Raw genomic sequence first — 20,886 nt, 5'->3', positions numbered from 1 at the left:
ACTTTTGTGTGTGTGTGTGTGTGTGTGAATTTGGGTGTCCAATAAGTTCCAGATGATTTGGTAGAAACTTGAAAATTGAGTAAGTAATACATTCAGTAATAATTTATTCTATAAAAAAAATCAGCTTTTCTACATCATTAAAAGATGTTTTCTTCACCTGGAATAAATCTAGTGGGTAAAAAACTATTTAATTGTTGTATGTATTTTGATATGTATAGAAATAAAAATGGTCAAATGCATGGGTAACTTCAGATTAGGAAATATGAACTGCACTATCCAAGAAAAACATATTGAGGACATGACCTGTGTGTGTATGAATGTGTGTTTCATGCATTTGTAGAGAGCACACTTAAATATACAAAATATATCATTGTGCTTTATTCGTATAAAAGGTAACCGACATTCCAGGTTTGCCCACGTTTGGCTTCACTGGAGGTGAAATGTTAAGAGTTATGTTGACATTTTCCTTTTTAAATTTCTTGCACTATAATTTCCTGTCTATACGATTTCAAGGGCTCGATCTCTCACATCTGCTTGCACCACATTGTGGTGAGGAAGTTTCTGTTTAAAGTTTTTCTCACATTTAGTGGTGTCCTTGGTTAAGGCATTACATTATAATGTTTTCACAATCTTTTATTCAATAATCATTTCAGCCGTAGCAGAGAAATGGTGTTGAAGCTGGACCACAAACGCATGGCAGAGTATACGTGCACATTCGGATTATGTGTTTCACACGGACAATATGTGTTTCTTGGCAGAAAACTAGTGTCTGAATAAGGCTTAAGGGGTGTGTGTGTATGTATGTATGTATGTATGTATGTATGTATGTGTGTGTGTGTGTGTGTGTGTGTGTGTGTGTGTGTGTGTGTGTGTGTGTGTGTGTGTGTGTGTGTGTGTGTGTGTGTGTGTGTGTGTGTGTGTGTGTGTGTGTGTGTGTGTGTGTGTGTGTGTGTGTGTGTGTGTGTGTGTGTGTGTGTGTGTGTGTGTGTGTGTGTGTGTGTGTGTGTGTGTGTGTGTGTGTGTGTGTGTGTGTGTGTGTGTGTGTGTGTGTGTGTGTGTGTGTGTGTGTGTGTCGCGCTCTTGAGGATTTTCGAGAACTTTTTCACCTTAGGAAGTGAGCCTCTGGGTAAAATGAGGGGGCGACGGACGGCTGTGAAGTTATCCAACAGATGTTACACCTGTTCACCACATAGCACCGGCACGCACACGCTTGGTCCCTCTACTATTGTTTGTCCTAACTCATTATGTGCTATTGATACATAAAAAAGAAGTTTACATTCAGAAAAACATTTATGCTTTAGTCCTGTAAAACTTTTTACTCAGGCTTATGTTTATAATTGCCCACAACATATATACATCCCATAATACCCTTACACAAGAGACATGTGCTTTTTGTCAGACATGTGTTTTGCATTTTGAGCCTGTAAACATGATACTGAGCTGTGTGATAGATGGAGCAATGAGGTCGATTTGTTCTTTATTAAGTTAGTCAGCGTAAACTACAGCCAGCCTGAATATGTCCAAATTGTCCCTTCTTTGGTGCTCTCTTTCACCCTGTGTCCCTTCTTTCTCTCCCTTCAATCACCTCTCTCCAGGATGTGTGTGTCGGAGTGCCCCAGTGGCTTTTTCCGTGATGATAGGAAGCGCTGCAAGAAGTGCTCCTCGTTGTGTGAAACCTGCGTTGGTAGCCGTAGTGACCAGTGCACCACATGCAGGACTGGTTTCCACCTTAACGAAGGCTTCAACACGTGTGTCGCTAGTTGTGGCGACAGCTTCTACCTCGACCATGGTACGTTTTACTGCTGGCCAAACTGGCTCTACAATGTACAAACTATTCACCAATAAGTACACATATGATAGCACACCGTGCACGTCAAGAACTTGTTTCCAAACACTTTATATTCTTTCATTGTTCCTTGGCTTGATTTCTATTGTTTTCTCCTTTTTCTTATGGTTTAACAAACAACATTTGCACTTAACAGTTTTGAGGATGCTGCAGCAAAATGCTACAACCGAAAATCAGACTCAGTTGTGAGGGCTACATGCTCACGAAGGATCAATGGTTTGTCTTTCCAAGGCCTTTGTTACTTTGCTGCCCATTGATCAAATTCTCAAAGTATGAAGTTCGTGAGATTAAAGACTAGCTAAATATTTTGTCGTAGTAGCACCAAATAGCACAATGAGTGCTGGCAACATTTGGACTTACAGAAACATCTGTGTGTCCCAAGTCACAAAATGATGTTGTTGTATCCTTGATGTATCAATATGAAGAGGACAAACAAGCAGATATTTTCACCAGTTTAAAGTGGAATAAAACACGAAATAAAACAGATCTGCAGGAGAGCTGGATGAGAGTTGGATGATGTTAATGGGGGTGCTGGGGTTAATGTATATCATGTACTGTATGCATATACTTACTGGTTTGTCTTCTGTTGGAAATGTATGCCAGCCTGGATGAAAGTAAAGCAGGAATGAGAGACTGAAATTATGTATATCTTATAATTATGTCTATATATTGGTTTGCAGCCAAGACAGTGTAAGTCCTGGCAGCTCTGAGAGTATTTGGCAGCAGATCTGATCCAAGTTCAATCAAAACATTTCAACAGGCCAAGATGTAGTGGATACTTTTTTCGTTAGAACTGTTGGCACGGCTGAGTATCGTGTTGTGTTAAATGAACTATCTAGAGTTTATTTTCTCTCTGTTGGTCTGACAGCAAGCCGAGGTGAATTCCTGCCTTTGTCAACACGTGGACACTTTCATGTAATGATTCAATTACTGGTCAAGACAACATTTTTTTTTTTTTGGAGTTGCCATCCTAATTATGGACAAAGTAATGTGAGCTACGGGATGCATGTTATCTGCTGATATTTGACTTTTGCGTCAATAAGTCAAAATCCATAGCACTTTCTTACAATCTCACTGACCCATGTTGTTTTTTGAGTTAAGTCTATCGGTGTATAAAAGTTTAGAAAATTATAACAATGCCCATCACAATTTCCCAAGGCCAAAAGTGGCATTTTCAGATTTGCTTGTTTTGTGTAACCAAAATCTAAAGAGAAAATCTGATAATATTCACATTTGAGAAGCTGTCATTTATGAAATAAGAAGCGATGATAATGAGTTGTTGATGAGTTTTCATTAGATCGATTAATTATTTGTTTTAAGCATTTTGACCTCCAGTTCTCTTGAAAGATGTCAAAGTGCATTTTCTTTTCATGGAAATCTGTCTGTAACCTGTACATATCCTTCCTCCATCTTTTTAATGATTATGAGATTCCTGAAAGATTAACCAACAGTCCTCACTTACTGTCAGTCTCCTCCTCTCGGCTCTGACTATATGACTTCCCAAACAAAACCATAATGGCTGTGTGTGTAGAAATAACAGTTTTGATTAATAGTCATAGTCCTCCACGCTATGGTTTCCCAGGAATGATACAACCTTTTTTTTTGCAATCCTCATCGCTGCTGAAGGCAAAAGTGTCCATGTGCATTTTGTCAAAGCGTGTCATTGCCTTTAGTCTGCCTTTTGAAATATTCATCTACATTCCTATCCTCCTTCAACAACATTACAATCTTCTTTTTCATCCTCGCAGCTTTAGCCTTTTGACATTTCCCTTCTTCCCCGTGCCTTCTGTCCTCCTGTTTTGTTCATCTGTACTTTCTTCTTTTCTTTCTGTCTCCTTCTCTCACTGCTTATAATCATTGTCTTCTTCCTCTGCTCCCTATCTTAATTTCAAATGCAGCCATACTTCTTCCTATTAGTCACTGTGTGTGTGACTGGATCCCCCTGTGTCTTTCAGATGCCAACATTTGCAGGAGATGTCCAGAGAACTGTAAGAAGTGCACCACCTCCAATATCTGCACAGAATGTAAACCTGGGATGAGGTAAGCTTGGAGTCACGCTTAGCAATGCCTGAGTCACAGCATTGATCATTTGAATGTCTTGACAGGAAGTGATTTCAGTCACTGTATCTGTTGGTACTTGACTTGTGATTATGCACCTTATAACTTAGTATTTAAATTTTCATCATAGTAATGGTATAGTTAGAATTGCTGCAAACACATTAAAACCACTGCATTTATTTTAAGCCGCCACATGAGGATCTCACTATGACGACAGGCTTTTTTACTCCATTGTCAGGTGCGGCTGAAACACCTCTGTTGACGATAAACATGGTTAGAGGACAAGCCGTAGTTTGTTTCAAGAATACCACTTGCCACAATGTTAATTGGCTGCATTTACATTACATGTTTATCCAAAGCACTGTACACTTCACCTCTTATGAGTCATCAAGCTATCTCGAAGGTGCTGGCTTAACAATTGTAAAATTTGGGGTTCGGAGTCTTTTCAAAGGACACTTCGACATAGGGCAATATATATTGTCAAAACGATATAAAAAAATTCTTGTATATATTTGGTGGAAATGCTAAGGTTTATTATTATAATTCCACATACTTCTTCCGTATGTTTTTCAGTCACCTCTAGCTGCTGCATACTTTCAGCTACAAAAAACATTCTACTATCAAAATGTTCAGCTTTTCAGCTCTTTTGTGCTGATTTTCAATTTTTTTCTGCCTTTAATACTTTTTCAAATATCCAGCTTTTTCCATTTTTTTATAATGCAAACCAATGTACATCAGCTTTAAAATCCTTGAAAACATGCCTCTCTTTGAACCTCATCTAGTTCGACATACTTCCACCTATAGACTTCATTCCAACTTTAAACAGTTCGCCAGACTTTGACCTATAAGGCTCTCTCTTTTCCCTTTCATATCTTTTACAGTTTTCCTATAATCACAGGTTATGTTTTATTATTTTTTAGAACTGTCAGAGTTTGAGTGTGTATTGTGTCTCAAAGTGAACGGAATCCCTTTGATGTTGCCTCAATCTGGCTTCAGCTTTTGAGTTAATTTGAAGAAACTTTCTGACTAAATCTCCTCTAGCTCCCACTACGTTCACTTCTCAGATATAATTCGATCTCAAAATGTAGGCATCATTGTCTTCTTTCAGATACTATGCATTGTAGCACTAGGACTTAAATGGTTTTTAATTCTGGGGCTCAAAACACCAAGAGATTACTTCTTGTTCTCATCAACTTCAATGATTTAGCAGTCATTTTTACACACAAAAACATATCTTCATGTTTACCAAACCCTTATAATGCTCAAAGTGAAGCAATTATAACAATACAAGTCATAGTTTTCCGTGAAAAAAAGCTGTTTCAAAGCAGGTGACTCTGCATTTCATTGCAGACTGTGTGCTTTAGTTGGACCTACACATGGAGAGCAGGGCCATCTCCATGGTGACCGTTGATTGGGCAGGTGTGACAGCCCCCCTTGCTCTGACATCTCTCCCTTAAGTCATGTACATAGGTCCTGCTACTGCTACAACCACTACCAGTACTACTGCTACTACTACCATGACTGATACTACCCTGTATGGTGCCATTTCACCTCCTGGGCAGTGCTGAGGTGCCGTTGAGCATTAAGCTTTTTCATACTTCAACTGATTGGCTCTCCCAGAGCTGGCCTCTGATTTGCTCTCACAGAGCTGGCCTAAGATTGGCTCTCACAGAGCTGGCCTCTCATTGGCTCTCGCAGAGCTGGCCTCTGATTGGCTCTCACAGAGCTGGCCTCTGATTGGATCTCAAAGAGCTGGCCTCTGATTGGATCTCGAAGAGCTGGCCTTTTGCATAATTTCAGTTTTTTTAATATTCTTTTCAAATTTAAGCTTTTTTATACTGTTGCACATTTTCAGCTTTTTTAATATTCTCTTCAAATATTCAGGTTTTTCCTATTTTTGCGAACATTATGAACACATTGTTCATCTAAGATCTACCATTATAGTCAGTCCTCTGTCATACCAGTACAAATGGCTCATTTTTTTGTCTTTTTTGGAGTAATTTGACTTAAATGTCAGTGTTGTGGTTTCAGGATAAAACCCTTTTGTGTCCATCAATGCTACACTGTGGTTTTGGTGTTGTTGCATCAAAACCCAGTGAAACCAGGGCTTCCCAACTGTTTTCCACTTGGGACCCAAACTGAGTAAACAGAGTTTCACCCTGTGACCCAGGCTTATTAAAGACCATGTGAACTAATGTCATGCTGAGACCCACAAGATGTGGAGCTGGTGCACATTTTGGGTTGTGGTCGTCACTTTGAAGAACCTCTGTGGTATTTATTTATCCACATGTTGCAGTTCATTTTCTGGCCACTTCCACAGCAGCCTCTTTAAACCGCCCCAACTACACTTGACCTGACAAAGGATAGGGTGTTTCAAAGCGCTGGAATGCCTGATAGGTCATGAAGGAAACACTTGTGAAGCGCTTAAAACATATTGCGGTCTGGAACCAAGCTTTAAGTGTTCAGTGTAGCCAGAGGTGGAGGTGGGGACACTTGTAAGCCATAATTTCCTCTGAATGCCAGCGAGACCACAGTACAGAGACACATGCTCGCACACACACACGCACACAAACACACACACACACACACACACACACACACACACACAGTCTCCCATTAAGTACACCATTCATGGTCGGTTAGGAGCAGAGGAGGAAGAAAGAACCAGACGATATAGTTTCTGGGAAACGTTAGCTAACACAGGCCAGCTGTTTTTCAGTTTAGCCCGGCAAGCTCACCAACCTGTCCTCACTGTGACTTCTCAGAACTGACTTTGTAACCTCCAAACCTACAGCCTAACCAACCTTGACCACTACATCTGGCACTTGCACAACCCCTTGTATGTTTCTCTTCAAAACAACAAATTCCTTTTAACTACAGTTGAATCTAGAAGAGTTACTATTCCTTTACGTTACTGAAAAAGTGACTAGGCCAGCAGCTAATGTGAACTCCCTCGTGATATCACTGGTTCCCTTTTGCTTTTTTCTTTCATTCTTCCTAAATATTTGCCCAGAAACAAACGACTGCTCAGTAGCAGCTGAGTAGCTAGCTACCTGAATGGGTTTTGTAAGTTATGGTAAGAACGTATCAGTTATTTTTACATGCTGTTTTTCCTCGTATTTACTAAAGAAATTAATCTCTCTTTTCTATTTATCTTTCAAGTCTTCAAGGAAACAAGTGTCAAATGACCTGTGACCCAGGGACTTATTACAACGGGCACAGACGGACTTGTGAGCCCTGTCATCGGACCTGTGCCACCTGCGCAGGTAGGAAGTCATGCGATTTGTTAATATTACATTTATTATGTAGGTCAATTGTGTTGAATAATAATAAAAAAAAATATCATCTGATTTATAATGCCTGAACAACATTCCTAAACTGTGTGTCTGTGTGTTTTTCAGGCACAGGTGTGGAGGCGTGCACAAAGTGTGCAGACGGCTTCTTTCTTGAGGACTGGCGGTGTGTGACAACATGCAGCGGTGGCTACTACCTGTCAGAGCAGACCTCAGACAGCGGGCAGCTGCAGAGGTCCTGTAAGAAGTGAGTCAGCACACCTGCCAACACCGCAACACCACAGTCAACTTTAGATCTCCAGTCTACAAAGATTATTAACGAAAATCTGAAACTAATTTACCACTTTTTTAGCACTACTTTTCCTCTCTGTAGTATGGAGGACACAAGCTGACAAATTCATTCCCATATTTATTTACTTTTCTTTATAATTAATTCATTGATTTGCATTAATTTATTTTTTAATTTCTTTAAAAATTTCTTTAATTTGTATTTTTTCATTATTGTTTTATTATATATTATTTTGGTTCACTGAATGGCATCCACGTCATGGATGGCTAATTGATTCATCAAGTAATTTATTTATTTTTTATTTTGGCTTCCGTCCTCCATATAAGTACATTTTCCACGGTCAGATCTGAACAGTTGAAGATGTGTAGGAAAACCTACAATAGAGGACTTCCCTCTCATTTTGAGTTTACTGTAAAATCATGAGACTGGTGCACCTGGTTGTTTCAGCAAGATCTGATTCATTTTAACAAGCCTTTCAGATCCGCCCTTCGTTTGAGTAATTTTTCATTTATTCATTCAACCTTTATTAAATCTTGAGGCGTCACTGAGGGCATGTCCTCATTTTGAGTGCTATCGAGAGTATCATTAAAACAGCACATGTACACACAGAAAATAATTTATGAGAAAACAGATAACAACAACATTAGATAAAAACTAAATGTAGCAAGAAACACTCACAATCAACAGTGGAGTAGTTTGTGATCATGGTTTTATATTGAGTGTGAGCATTTCCCCAAATTCTGTGTTTTTATCTTTTAGCAGTAGTTTTCACACAGTTCTGTTGCCTCACTCTTCACCAATGTTAACCTGGATGAGGACAGAAGGGAGGGAAAGAACATGTAAACATGCGCATATCCTGTTTGATGACTACTTTGCCTCCCGCCACACCCACAGTCAAACTCCTCCACAGGGTCAGACATCTTGTCTGCTTTTCTTATCGTTCCATGAGGTGACTTGCCTCCCTGATATTTCTACCTTTTATTGCTCTCTTGACCCTCTACCTGACTTGATCTCTTAATTCTCAGTCAGCTCCGTCCTGGTCAGATTATTTTCGATATGTTTTGCCACATTTTCAAACATCAGATGTGATTTTCTTGTTGCCTCATTTTGATAACTTGACTCCACCAGATGGATTGGTCGGTAAAGGATATTTGCTGTTTGTGTGACGTGAATTTACGTGGAAGCCGCCATGTTGTTTACACTGAATAGTCGCTTCTCGTTGCGTCACACTTTCGAGCTCCTCCAAACCAATGCTGATTGGTTCGGTGGCTGGTCGAAATTTTCTCCACCACACATTACCAGACTTATTTGCGAGTAAAATATAATGGAGCTTGCGAGATCAGGATGGTCTTGTGAGGCTATCATTTTGTCACTCTGCTCCTAAAAGATTATTTTATATATTTTCTATCCAGTTTCTCTTTTGATAAGAACAGTTTTTAAAATGTCAGTTCCGTTACAGTTCCATTACACTTTGTCTTAAATATTGTGCTGGGTCCACTCTTTTGTTCCTCGACACACTTCCGCAGTTTATGATGCACACCAGGAAATAACATAACTTTTTTAAATGTTTACTCGGGTGACACAAATGGTTTTGTCTTTTGGCCGTTGATATTAAAACAAAATCGGACATAACTATAAACAAGTATATGTGACGATCTTTTTACATAAACATTTGTGATACTTTTCGTTGTAGTTTAACCTCTACAGTGACAAAACCTCAGAAAATCAATCATCATTTTAAAGGTGGAAACTAGTGAATGATGGCTGAAATATCCTGCAAGTGTAAATGTGAGCACAGTACAGTGCTGCATAGACTGCTGTCTAATTCTTCATATGACCTTCGACAGGTGTGACCATAGCTGCTACGAGTGTTTGGGGCCCGGTGAAAGGAACTGCAGCAGCTGTGTCAGTGGATACAATCTGGAGGCAGGAGCCTGTGTGGTCAGCACCATCTGCAAAGATGGTGAGTTTGTTTATCATTACCTCTCACAGACAGTGTTTAGTTATAATGCTTACTACTGTGATCCAGAGGGACGTTTGCGTAAAGGCTTAAACCGGCTACAGCACTGATTTGGAATCACAGCAGGAAAAACTTTATAATGCAATTTGAATCCACAACAGTGTTTGCAAAAGTACACAAATTGGGGTCAATACAATTCCAGCTAATCAAAGAGCCATAGGTCTCAGAGGTGCCCATGGCTACAGGTGCAGATAAATTAAATTGTGTTATATTCCACAGGGTATAAACAATGAATACAAAGGCCAGCATTATTAGGTTATAGCTTAGAAAGCACCTATGGCCATCTTTTTAATTTTTGAGCTTTTTACTAACTTCTTGAATCAAACTGCCTCAAAGCAGGAGAATGGTCTGTCCTTGCTTTTTTCTTTTGTGCTCTTTATCTCAAGGTCTCATTCATGTTTGCATATTACTAATATATGAGCACTCTGGGATTCCACACACAAGCTCACTTTTTACCTGGTCGTTTTCACTCTACTTTGCCATAATGCGAGGCTGAAAGCATCTACTTACTCTTTTCTTATTTTTCTCAAGTGTTCCATATTCTGCTCTACAATCATTTTCAGATTTTTAGTTGCATTTCCTTTCTTTTATTGCTGTACTTTATGGTCTGCTCTCTTCTAAATTACGCATGTTTGGCATACGGATCCTTTAGTGCAAATATTCCTGTTTCCCAGTAACCGGCTGAGGTGATGGACTGATTATGAGTCTTCGACTGCTGTGTGTGATTTGCTGCTTTAGCCGAGACCTTCTAGTTATCGTGTTGTGATGAGTGAAGAGATAAATCTCTGATGAGACAAATTGTCTTTACTGTGGGACCTTTTTGTTGTTGATGAGTACTTTTCTTAAAGTGGACACTCAGTCTGTTTCCAACCTTCCTAAACCAAAGCTGGTTTAGTGGCTGGTACATTAAAATGTGTTTCCAAATTAAATAATTGGCTAACAGTTTTTACAGACTGGTGGTCCACTTTAAATTTTCTGTGATACACCAAGTCATGAAGTTAAAAAAATCTTCAATTTTCTAATTGTGTGATATTTTTTTTTCTCTCTCTCTCTCTCTGTTTTCTGCAAAATCCCTTTTTTTATTTTATTTCCCTCTCTCCTGACGTGGATCCAATCACTCCACCGGACAACAATCATTTTCCACCTCGATGAACATCACCTGTGATTGGATCAAAAAACTCTTCCTGTCACCTGAACCCTCTCCTGACCAATCACACGGCTCTGCCTGCCATTCAACCATTTCTAATGGTTCTGCCATGTGTGTGTTTGTGTTTATTTCCGTGTGTGTGTGTGTGTGTTTGTGTGTGTGTTTGTGCATGTTTTCCCCCTCCCCTCCTTCCAAACTCCTCTTGTATCTCTTCTTCCTGGTCTGTGGAAAGCAAATGAAGAATCTTGGGCGGAAGGCAGTTTCTGCGTGCTCGTTAAAAAGAACAATCTTTGCCAGAGGAAAGTGCTGCAGCAACTGTGCTGCAGAACGTGCTCGCAAAAGGGCTGACGGGACGTACTCACTGGGCGTAAAAGGGAGTGCGGGGGGGATGTGGGGGCACAGGGGGCACCACTCCTTCTCAAATCCCCCCTGCCTACTCATTCACAGTCACATAATTTATAAGAGAATCTGTGCCTCTTAAAGGGACTGCATCGGAGGTGCGATGACAGGACTACAACAAACCTACCTTTTTTCTGTACTGGGACACACACACGTGGTCAAGGTGTAAAATGACTGGGACTTATTTCAAGAACAAATGAAAACAAAAAGTCAAAACAAACAAATGAATAAAAGTGTCGGTATTTTGTGACCAAAGCATCGATGCCAAAATAATTGAACCTTCTTTTTTGTTGCCAGTGTAGGAAGCATAGCTTGAAACAGGAGCCACTCAGCCTGTGAATCTCTAAATACGTCTGTGTGCATTTTTATTTTGGCTCCTCTTCCTCCTCTCTTTCCAGCGTTAATGATAAACAGATGGAAAGTGAATATACAGTAGGAAAGGCCCTGGTTTTTCTGCCTGTAAATATACGTCAAAGGAAAAAAAAGAAAAGAAGCTCACTCAGTAATGTGAAAATAATGTCTGTCTGGGCTGACTCTGTTTGTGTAGGGGAGGGAAGACAAATTCACACACGTAGTTATGCACGCATGCACACACACACACACACACACACACACACACACACACACACACACACACACACACACACACACACACACACACACACACACACACACACATACACATACACACACGCACACTCACGGACAAAGACACATATGTGCCACACACATACACTAATAATGAACTCAGACACATTAATCAGCCACCACTTGAAGCGAGATGCTACAGTGTCACCGTATCCCAAGACTGATGCACGTTACTAACCAAAATCACCTCATTTCATTTATTTAAAAACATGAACCTGCCCTCTGAATAGTGTGTGTGTTTGTCTTTATTGGTGTGCGTAGGAGAATGCCATTAATTCTTAATGTAAGCCCAGGCAGCATTGATTCATTCCAGAGGTACTACAAGACGAGTCGATAGTGATTCCTTCCAGAGCATTCTGCAGGGAAGGAAACGCTGCGGTGAGTTATAATGAATTTGTGGTACGAGGGATGCACCGGTGCCCATTTTTCATTCATGATGCAGATTCTGGATTCTTAACTTTTGCCCAAAACTGAGTATTGATTCCATCCATTACTGTGACAGAACAATTTAAAGCTCTACCATTACTTTGTCACTGGATAAAATAATTGAAATATTTGTTACAGGGAACTGCAATTCTGCTATGTGTTGGTTTTCCACATGCCATGTGTAACCCCGATAAAGGGAATTATATTTGATCTGTATTGGTGCATCCCTACATGTTACTGTTCTCAAATAAAATAGAGTTTTAGAAGTTTCTACTCTTCGTCATTCCGTTATAGTGGCAATGCATATCCACCAAAGTATTGCTCTACTCTTTCAACACAGAAGGTCAATGACAGCACAAAAAATATTCTGTTATCAAGTTTCATGTGCAGGTAAAGGTCTCTGACAGATAGCAAACTGCTGCGGTGCGAATCAGATCTGTGACGTTTTTGCTTTCAGTTATTTCAGAAAAGGGATTTTGTTCAATGTAGATATTGAAACACACTTGGGAGTAGAACTTTGTGCTCCATCAACCCTATTTACATTATAGCTGTTAGACCTGAAAGTTAGCTGACGGCATCACTGCTGAACCAGGAATCTGCCTGAAAAGTTGAATCATATTTAGCCAAAAGTTTTAAGGCCGATCAGATCTCTGGTTTCTCCTCCTGTCTGTCTCAGAACCTTACCTGATGAAACTCAAAGGTTATTCTGGTGGTGCTGGTTTCTATTAAAGAACCGCAAATATAATGTTTAAGAATCTTATTCTATTCCTGTGGGTTTTCACACCCGCAGCTTGAGCATTTACAGTATTAGATGAATTGTTGTGCTGTCAACTGGTTATGGTTCTTGATGATTTGTAATAAAGATTGATGACTCCCCTATTTTGGTTAACAAAAACTTATTCTTGGTCATTGTTTAAGATGACTTGAATTGACTTTAGATTGTGTGGTAGTAGACGCACACACAGACACACACACCCCTCGTATAAAAGCTGTTTTTATTGTGTACCTGTGACATATCTGTGACAATGCATTATTAATGTTACTCAAAGTCCTAGTTTTTGAAAATCTTTTTTTTTTACTTAAGTGTTCTTATTAAAATGTTTAATCTGTTCATGTTTTCTGTTCATGTTTTTGTTTTCAGTTTTCATTGTTGACATTGTATTATTCAGTATTATTTCATCCATTGGCATTTTTGTTTTCAAGTTTTTTTTTACACCCATAAAATTCATGAAGGGAAATAACATCATTGACATTCAGATCATCGCTTTCTGAAACTTTTAGGGTTTTTTCTTTTAGCACTCGATCAGATTGATTAAATGAAAGTTCCACATGCCCCAGGCAGAGCACTTAAAAGGAGACATGTGCATTCACTGACAATTAGGTGGAAGTTAAAAACAGGTCAGTGATTCAAGGTTTGGCAACTTGGTGCAACGCACGAATGTAAAACTTATTTTTGAGTTACTCTTGTTTTTTTAGTATTTTAGCAGCGATTAATATCCTAGCAGTCAGTATCAACAACTCCAAAGCTAGAATTCAAATAATGTCAACATACAGGTATATACTCCAAAATCGGTTCTGTCTAAGGAGGAAATCAATAACATGGAACGTTAATCCATCAACAAGCCGATGCAAGAGGTCAGTTTTGCAGAATATAGGATGTATCCCCTATATACAACAACTTAACTACAGCCAAAGTGCCTGTTATGTGTTATCCATGTTGAAGAAATTGTGTATTATGTACAAAACTGGCAAATGTGAGACAGTATGAATTTGGGTGATGATGATGATGGTGATACTATATTGTCAGATCAAGTATGACTTTCTTGCATCCAAGCAGCTACATTTGCAACATTGACAAAGGAAATTTTAGGACAAAAAACAAGGGTACATACATGTAACATAGCATACAGTCAAAGGAGAAAATCTATATTTAATACCCTTCAACGTACATTTGATCTGGGGTTAAGCTTCATATTTAGTTGTACCTCTGTTTCTCAAGGGGTTGACCTGCGATCTTTGAGCAGATTGTCCTGCAGTTATTTAATAGGTGGATTCACTAAAATAATCCTTTAAAGAGTTTATTGTCCTATTCATTTTTTTCACAGTAAAGCAGGGTAAAACTTGTTTTTATGGATACACAAGTGTCTGATGCAGGTACCAATGGTGACCATTCTCACACTGATACACAAACCGCATGATAGAACCCTACAGTACAATTCTGTACAGAACGACCTATTTTATGAATCCAGCACACTTTTCTATGTTTTTCTACAGTCATTATGTTAATTCATCTAGACATACAATACAATTCAGCATCCTGCACATAAATGCAGGATACTTAACTTTTTGGGCATCGACTGGCACTCAAATCATGCTGTGCACCATAAGAAATCTTATTCTGCTGCAACTCATGGCCGGGCAGCACTGTGGCTCAGTGGTTATCAGTGTGTGTTTTTTGTCTTTAGGTACTTCTCATCCCCAAAGACATCATAAGGTCATAATCCCGACACTGCCCTTGATCAAGACATTGGCTTGCTAAATAGTTAGACAGGTGAAATACTGAGGACAAATTACCCCACAGAGATTCATTATGTCTTAAATCAGCAACACTCCCCAGAGTAATAAATACACACCATTAGAAAATCTATACAGTTATTATTCTCTTGGTCACCTGCAGGATGAGGTGAATCTATCCTTTCCTTCTACTTTCTTGGAACAAGAACGTGCAGGTATCAGGCGGTGGAAGGGCCAGGAAATTGGGATTCAGGACCAGTGTGGTGGATGTCACTGTGATATCTGCCAGCAGAGCTCTTGCTCCTGACCAAGCAGACTGTCAGTTTCCTCAAAAGGTCAGCTGAGTCCATAACAGAGGAAAAGTTTTACTCCCCTGAGTGACAAGCTCTCTTTCTTCTCCACTCCATTCTTCTCCCGTCTGGCAGTGGGAGCCCAAAGTGTCTGCTTTTGCTGAGTGGAGTTGTGCGGCTTTCCGTCCCTTGAGAGCTTGGCTCCCTGTTTGTTTGTTTGTTTGCATGAGTGTGGGGGGTGGGTGGGTGAGAAACAGAAAGACAGGGGGTGTGCGTGTGTGCGTGCGTGCGTGTGTGTGTGTGTGTGTGTACGTGTGCGCGCTCATTCGGGGGCTGTTTGAATGGTTTCAGCAGAGCTCTACTGAATGGGAAGCCACCGCCTGTTGTGTTTGTACACAAAGAAGTGCTTTTGTTTTGAAAGAAACAATTGAGCTTTTCACAGAAAGCCGGAGAGCACAGACAACCTTATCACTGCCTTGAAGGATACACACACACAAACACACACACACAGCTCCATCCTTACTCCTTCTGTCACCTTTGTCTAATACAAAGGTGGGATAGGAGACAATGTTTATGCTTCTTTTGTTATGACTCTATTCAATGTTGCCAAGTGTGAAGTGAAGGTTGCTTCTTTCTCAATCCTTTAGCAACTTTGGACACAATAGCTTATATTATGTGTGTCCTGGGTGAATGTGATCAAATGTACGTATTCATGCCGCGTAAGACAAGATAATTTGGTAAACATTTTACGCTTTGGGAATAAGATATCTGTTGCTGTAAAATTGCGGAATGACAATAATATATCTACCTGGAGTGTGATAATACTTTTGATCAATGTTAGTGACATAGTTAACAATGGCTTTGCCAGGTGTTTTTGAGATTTCTCAACTCAATTCCCAGCCTACAACAAAAACTTTCCGACCTCCTGAAACCTACGCACATTTTTTGCATTTTCAACAGTGGAGGATATGGTAATGGGGCTGTGTGAAGGCCTCTTATTCTCAAGTAAAAAAAAAAAGAAAATGGCAAAATAAATCAGAATTTTTGCTTTATGATATAGTAGATGCTTCCTTTGCATCTCTGCTCCAAGCTCACATCCCCTGTAAGTAGCTTTCAACTTCAACTTTATTGTCCCTGAGGACACACTTGTCAAGCAGCCAGGTTAAACTCACAGAAACACAGGCACACAGACTCAGGTACTAAAAACAGTACACATAAGGTAAATAGGAGACTCTGTCTGGAGGGTAATAGTTCTAATTCTCCATACAGTGGATGAAGAGGACATGTAAATCAATAAATCTCTAGCGTTAGATATTGTTCTCTTGCGAGACCGGTCAGGCAGTTTAATTCCAATGATGGACACTATAAATATATGTTGCAACATATTATTGTCACCTAAAGAGAGATTAACAAACCAAGTACTAACACAGAAGGTGATGACTGACTCCATGGAGCTGTAGAAGCTGTAGAATGGTACCAAGTTGTCACTGAATGTCGGCTTGTTATTAAGCTGAGCCAAAGATGTTCTGATGTTGCCACCATTCAGGTCATTAAAAGTTTACTTTACGAGATGGCCTTTTAACTCGTGTTTGTATAAAACAAAGAAGTATTTTCCAACCGTCTAATCATTTTGTCCTGTTCAATGTCTAAGAAAGGCACCAGTCGAGGCACCAGACAAATACATTGATGGACAACTTAGTGTCCAGGTCACATTAACTGTATGTCTTTGGGCTCTGGCAGGAAGCCACACAAACATGGAGAGAACATACACTCCCCACACAAAGGGCTTGAGCTCATGCCAGAGCTTTCTGCTGAGGCAGCACTGTTAATAATTTATAGCCCAAAAAAAGTATAAACATGCACTATATTTTGCATGCATACACATTTATACATGTTTCTGTAGAATAGAGGTTTTGCATGAATGAAATCAAAATCACCTTCTCTGTTTGTTTAAAAAGTCTTGAGTTGTTTAAGGAATCTCCACCTTGTCTTTAAGCTTACAGGGACAAAATATTTCCGATACAAATCATATTTCTGTTTACTGTAAAAAACAAACCAAAAAAAAAACCCTCAGCAATTATAAACTACGCCTATGGCTGGCATTTTCAAACTTTGTTTCTTTGCGTTTTCAAAGATGTTTTTAATGTGTGAAGTGTTTTTGAAAATAATATGAAAACAAAATAAAGAGGAGAAGACACCAAAAAGAGATATAACTCTTATTGCATGAGATGTCAGAAGCCGGAGGATAATGAGCTGCACTGTCAATTTAATAAAAACAATAACAACTTACTGTTGGTTATAATTGGTGCAACTAGGACACATCACAGCATCAACTGAAGTTTCTTAAGTGAAATGAAATAAAAAAGAGCAAACACATAACAAAGCTGGTAAACAAATGAAACTCTGGCTAGCATAAGTTCAGTCAGGACAACTATACTGTTGTTTTATTTATCATGCATCCTGTTAATCACTCCTCTCTCACATTCTCAATCCTTTCTTTGCTGTCATTGTCTGGGGCCGTCACTCATGTCCTCAGCAGGTGACATCTATCCAATAACACAGCCGCAGACCTACATTGTTAGTGTTAACATCCCTGTCGCGTCACCCTGCTGTTTCAATATGATTCTCTGCCTTCAGTACGTTCATGCTGCTGTTATGCACACCCCTCCATCTCCCTATCAACGCCAGTGTTTACAGAGTTATCAGCTTTGTTAGTCTCAGTAGAATCATTAGCGATCACCACCACCACCAGTATCTGGACATGGGAGACTTTATCTTGCTGCTGCTCAGGACAGATGGCCCCTCGATTACAAATCTACCTCTAGAGTCTAAGCGACCAGGGGCGGATTAAGGTGGTAATGGGCCCCTGGGCTCCTCTTTGTGTGGGACCTCCTCTTAGTCATCGTGCTTTACTAGAAGCAAGTTATTTTGTGCAAGGCCTATATGCTGGGAATATTACATAGCCCACACGCACACTTGGTGTGCACTGGCATACACACACATCACATTGAGACGACCTTCACTATAAACAGCAGTGCCACAGGAAAAGGCATTCACAGTGTAGCCTGTAACAACTTTTTAGTTTTCTAAATTTTTTTAGGTATATTTTTGTTCTTTCAGCTGTTGTGCTTAGCATTTTTGTGCTCCGCTATGATATTTTCAGAATACATTTTTTGCAGCTATGTCTAGTAACAGTGACATGACCATGACCCTACTTTTGGGCCAGTAGGGGTGAAGTTTTTTTTCTCTCTTCAGTAAATTTATATAACTTAAAATAGTCTGGCCAGGGTCCTTGCACGTGTGGGGCCCCTTGGCTGCAGCCGAGGTCAGCCTGTGATTAATTCATACCTGTAAGCGGTTATTGTAAAACTTCGCCTTTACTCCATTCACTTGTTTCTCCTGATTGAAATAAAAATGAATTATAATGATTTTCTTTGAAACTACCTGGGCAGGGTTTTCTTGAAAAATTGGTTCATGAAAGAACTTCAGCCAGAATTATTTAGGCAGCACGTGTGAGGCCATGTTGTTCACTGTCGCTCTGCGTCTGTAGGTGAGTACATGAGTCATGGAAAGTGCCACCTTTGCGATACTACCTGTCTGCAGTGCACAGGTCCAGAGAGAGAGGACTGCACCACCTGCCCAACTACACGGTGAGAACTCTTGTTACCACAGTCTTTTTCAAATATTCTAAAATGAGTTCACAAAAGGACATTTTTGAGCTGAGAAATCTTGTATTCAGCTAAGGTAAACAACTGATAATTATTATGGTTTCGTTACATTTTTGGTTGGTTTGTACTGCTTCTTATTTCCTTATAATATTTGCACTGTAAATATGTATTCCATGTTATTATTTACAGTTTCTGAGGCTGATTTTGCATGTTCATTTTGCACCACATCCACACTTGCAGGGTCTTTGATGATGGACACTGTGACATTCGCTGCCAGACAGGGCGTTTTGCCATGGGGAGGCAGTGCCATCTCTGTCACCACACCTGCCACGAGTGCACCGACGAGGGACCTGACAACTGCACCAGCTGTGACAGAGGTACACTTACTCGAAAACCACAAATTTTTCATGATCATATTGATCCTGGGGGGGATCAATATAGCATCCAATGCTAGAATAAAAAAAGAGAAATTATAAGAACAAATATAAATAAGAAATGTATAAACATATGTACATTTTACTACAATATATATCAACTTCATATATTTAAAAATAGTAGTAAGAAATATGGAAAAATATGCATACTACAATATATAACAACAGTAAGAATGAAATGCACATTCAACAATAAAAAAAAACAACCTTGACATTTGTATATTTCACTCACTCATCACTCATCTTCAACCGCTTATCTGTGGTCTGGGTCATGGGGGCAGCAGCTCTAGCAGGGGACCCCAAACGTCCCTTTCCCGGGCCACATTAACCAGCTCTAACTGGGGGATCCCGAGGCGTTCCCAGGCCAGTGTGGAGATATAATCTCTCCACCTAGTCCTGGGTCTTCCCCGAGGCCTCCTCCCAGCTGGACGTGCCTGGAACACCTCCCTAGGGGGGCACCCAGGGGCATCCTTACTAGATGCCCGAACCAACTCAACTTGCTCCTTTCAACACAAAGGAGGAGCGGCTCTACTCCAAGGGACAGGACCTGTCAGTGCAAATAAAACCATAAATTAAATCTTATATATTTGAACAATTCCCTTGATTTTCTTTCCCTGGGCTTGAAGTGACACAGGTAGCTTTTTGCAGATGTGCACTGGTGTTCACTTAAAAACCCATCTATCTAGCTGTGATGGGAATGAAAGTGAAATTGTGCTACTCTGTGACATCACATGGATCAAGCCAAGGCTCATTTGCACGTGCGAGTCCACCAATCAATCCTGTAAAGGTAGATTAATCTAATTAAAGTAGTAATTCAGCAGAGGCCTGCTGATAAATATGTTAAAAGGGGAATCAGTCAATTTGTTCGCTGTATCCTCATAAAGAGGTCACTGCACATCTCTCAGGTTTTGGCTCAGTTAAAGGACAAACCGTGTCTAGATCCCTTCTGTTAGGTTTATATCCCGTGCAGCAAATCCAAAGAAAAAAACGCCCTTTTTTCAGTGTGAAAACAATCCTTATGATAAAGCCCTGACGTCATTAGAGGCTCACAGCTGAAGAAATATCAACTTGAAGGTGGTAGTAATCACAGGCAGTATTATGGCTGTCAGAATGAATATATTTACACTGGGGAGATTCTGTTACACACACACACACACACACACACACACGCACACGCACACGCACACGCACGCACACACTAAGATACCAGACAGCCAAGGAGAAGATTAACACCAGATTTTCTCTTCACATCTCTCTCTCTCTCCTTATCTCTCTCTCTCTCTCTCACCCTCACGTATGCACACACACACACACACACACACTCACACACACACACACACACACACACACACACACACACACACACACACACACACACACACACACACACACACACACACACACACACACACACACACACACACACACACACACACACACACACACACACACACACACACTAAATTAGCCGGCAAGTTTGTCAGACTCTGTTTGCAAATGTGGTTCCATTTAATTGCAGGTCTGTCTCAGACTCAATGAGACATAACAATAATAACACGAAGAAACCCTCCATCTGTCTCTCCCCGTGTCATTTGTCTCTCAAAACAACCTCTCTGATCTTGGCCAGTCACCCACACACCTACACACACACCTACACACACACCTACACACACACACACACACACACACACACACACACGCACACGCGCATATTGGTAGGTAAAGAGCAGGCAGCAGTTCTTGATACTGACCTTTGATAATAATGTGGAGTCTTACACCCCTGCTGTCTCTAGAGGGTGGGAAGAATTAAAGCTGCAGGAGGAAGCATAACAGAGAACAAGGGAAGAGGTGAAG

The 20,886-nt window shown here is 40.1% G+C and overlaps 1 protein-coding gene across 2 annotated transcripts in view; it reads left to right on the top strand.

Annotated features, from left to right (window-relative positions):
- The window catches only part of pcsk5b (proprotein convertase subtilisin/kexin type 5b), a 57,456-nt gene extending 45,701 nt beyond the window's left edge, over window positions 1-11,755 (top strand). The window contains exons 16-21 of one of the 2 annotated variants that reach the window (XM_083912978.1): window positions 1,596-1,789; window positions 3,802-3,886; window positions 7,067-7,170; window positions 7,306-7,444; window positions 9,334-9,449; window positions 10,895-11,755. In XM_083912978.1, the coding sequence (XP_083769104.1) occupies window positions 1,596-1,789; window positions 3,802-3,886; window positions 7,067-7,170; window positions 7,306-7,444; window positions 9,334-9,449; window positions 10,895-11,001 (745 nt within the window). In that variant the 3' untranslated portion in view covers window positions 11,002-11,755. Of the gene's footprint in view, window positions 1-1,595; window positions 1,790-3,801; window positions 3,887-7,066; window positions 7,171-7,305; window positions 7,445-9,333; window positions 9,450-10,885 lie in introns of both variants that reach the window. The other variant, XM_083912977.1, reaches the window with a different exon arrangement.
- Window positions 11,756-20,886: the final 9,131 nt, after the last annotated feature.

The sequence above is a fragment of the Echiichthys vipera genome (genome assembly GCF_963691815.1).
Source record: "Echiichthys vipera genome assembly, chromosome: 4".
Taxonomy (NCBI): Eukaryota; Metazoa; Chordata; class Actinopteri; order Perciformes; family Trachinidae; genus Echiichthys; species Echiichthys vipera.
The sequence above is the reverse complement of the archived record's forward strand: the minus strand, read 5'-3'. Positions and strand labels throughout refer to the sequence as shown.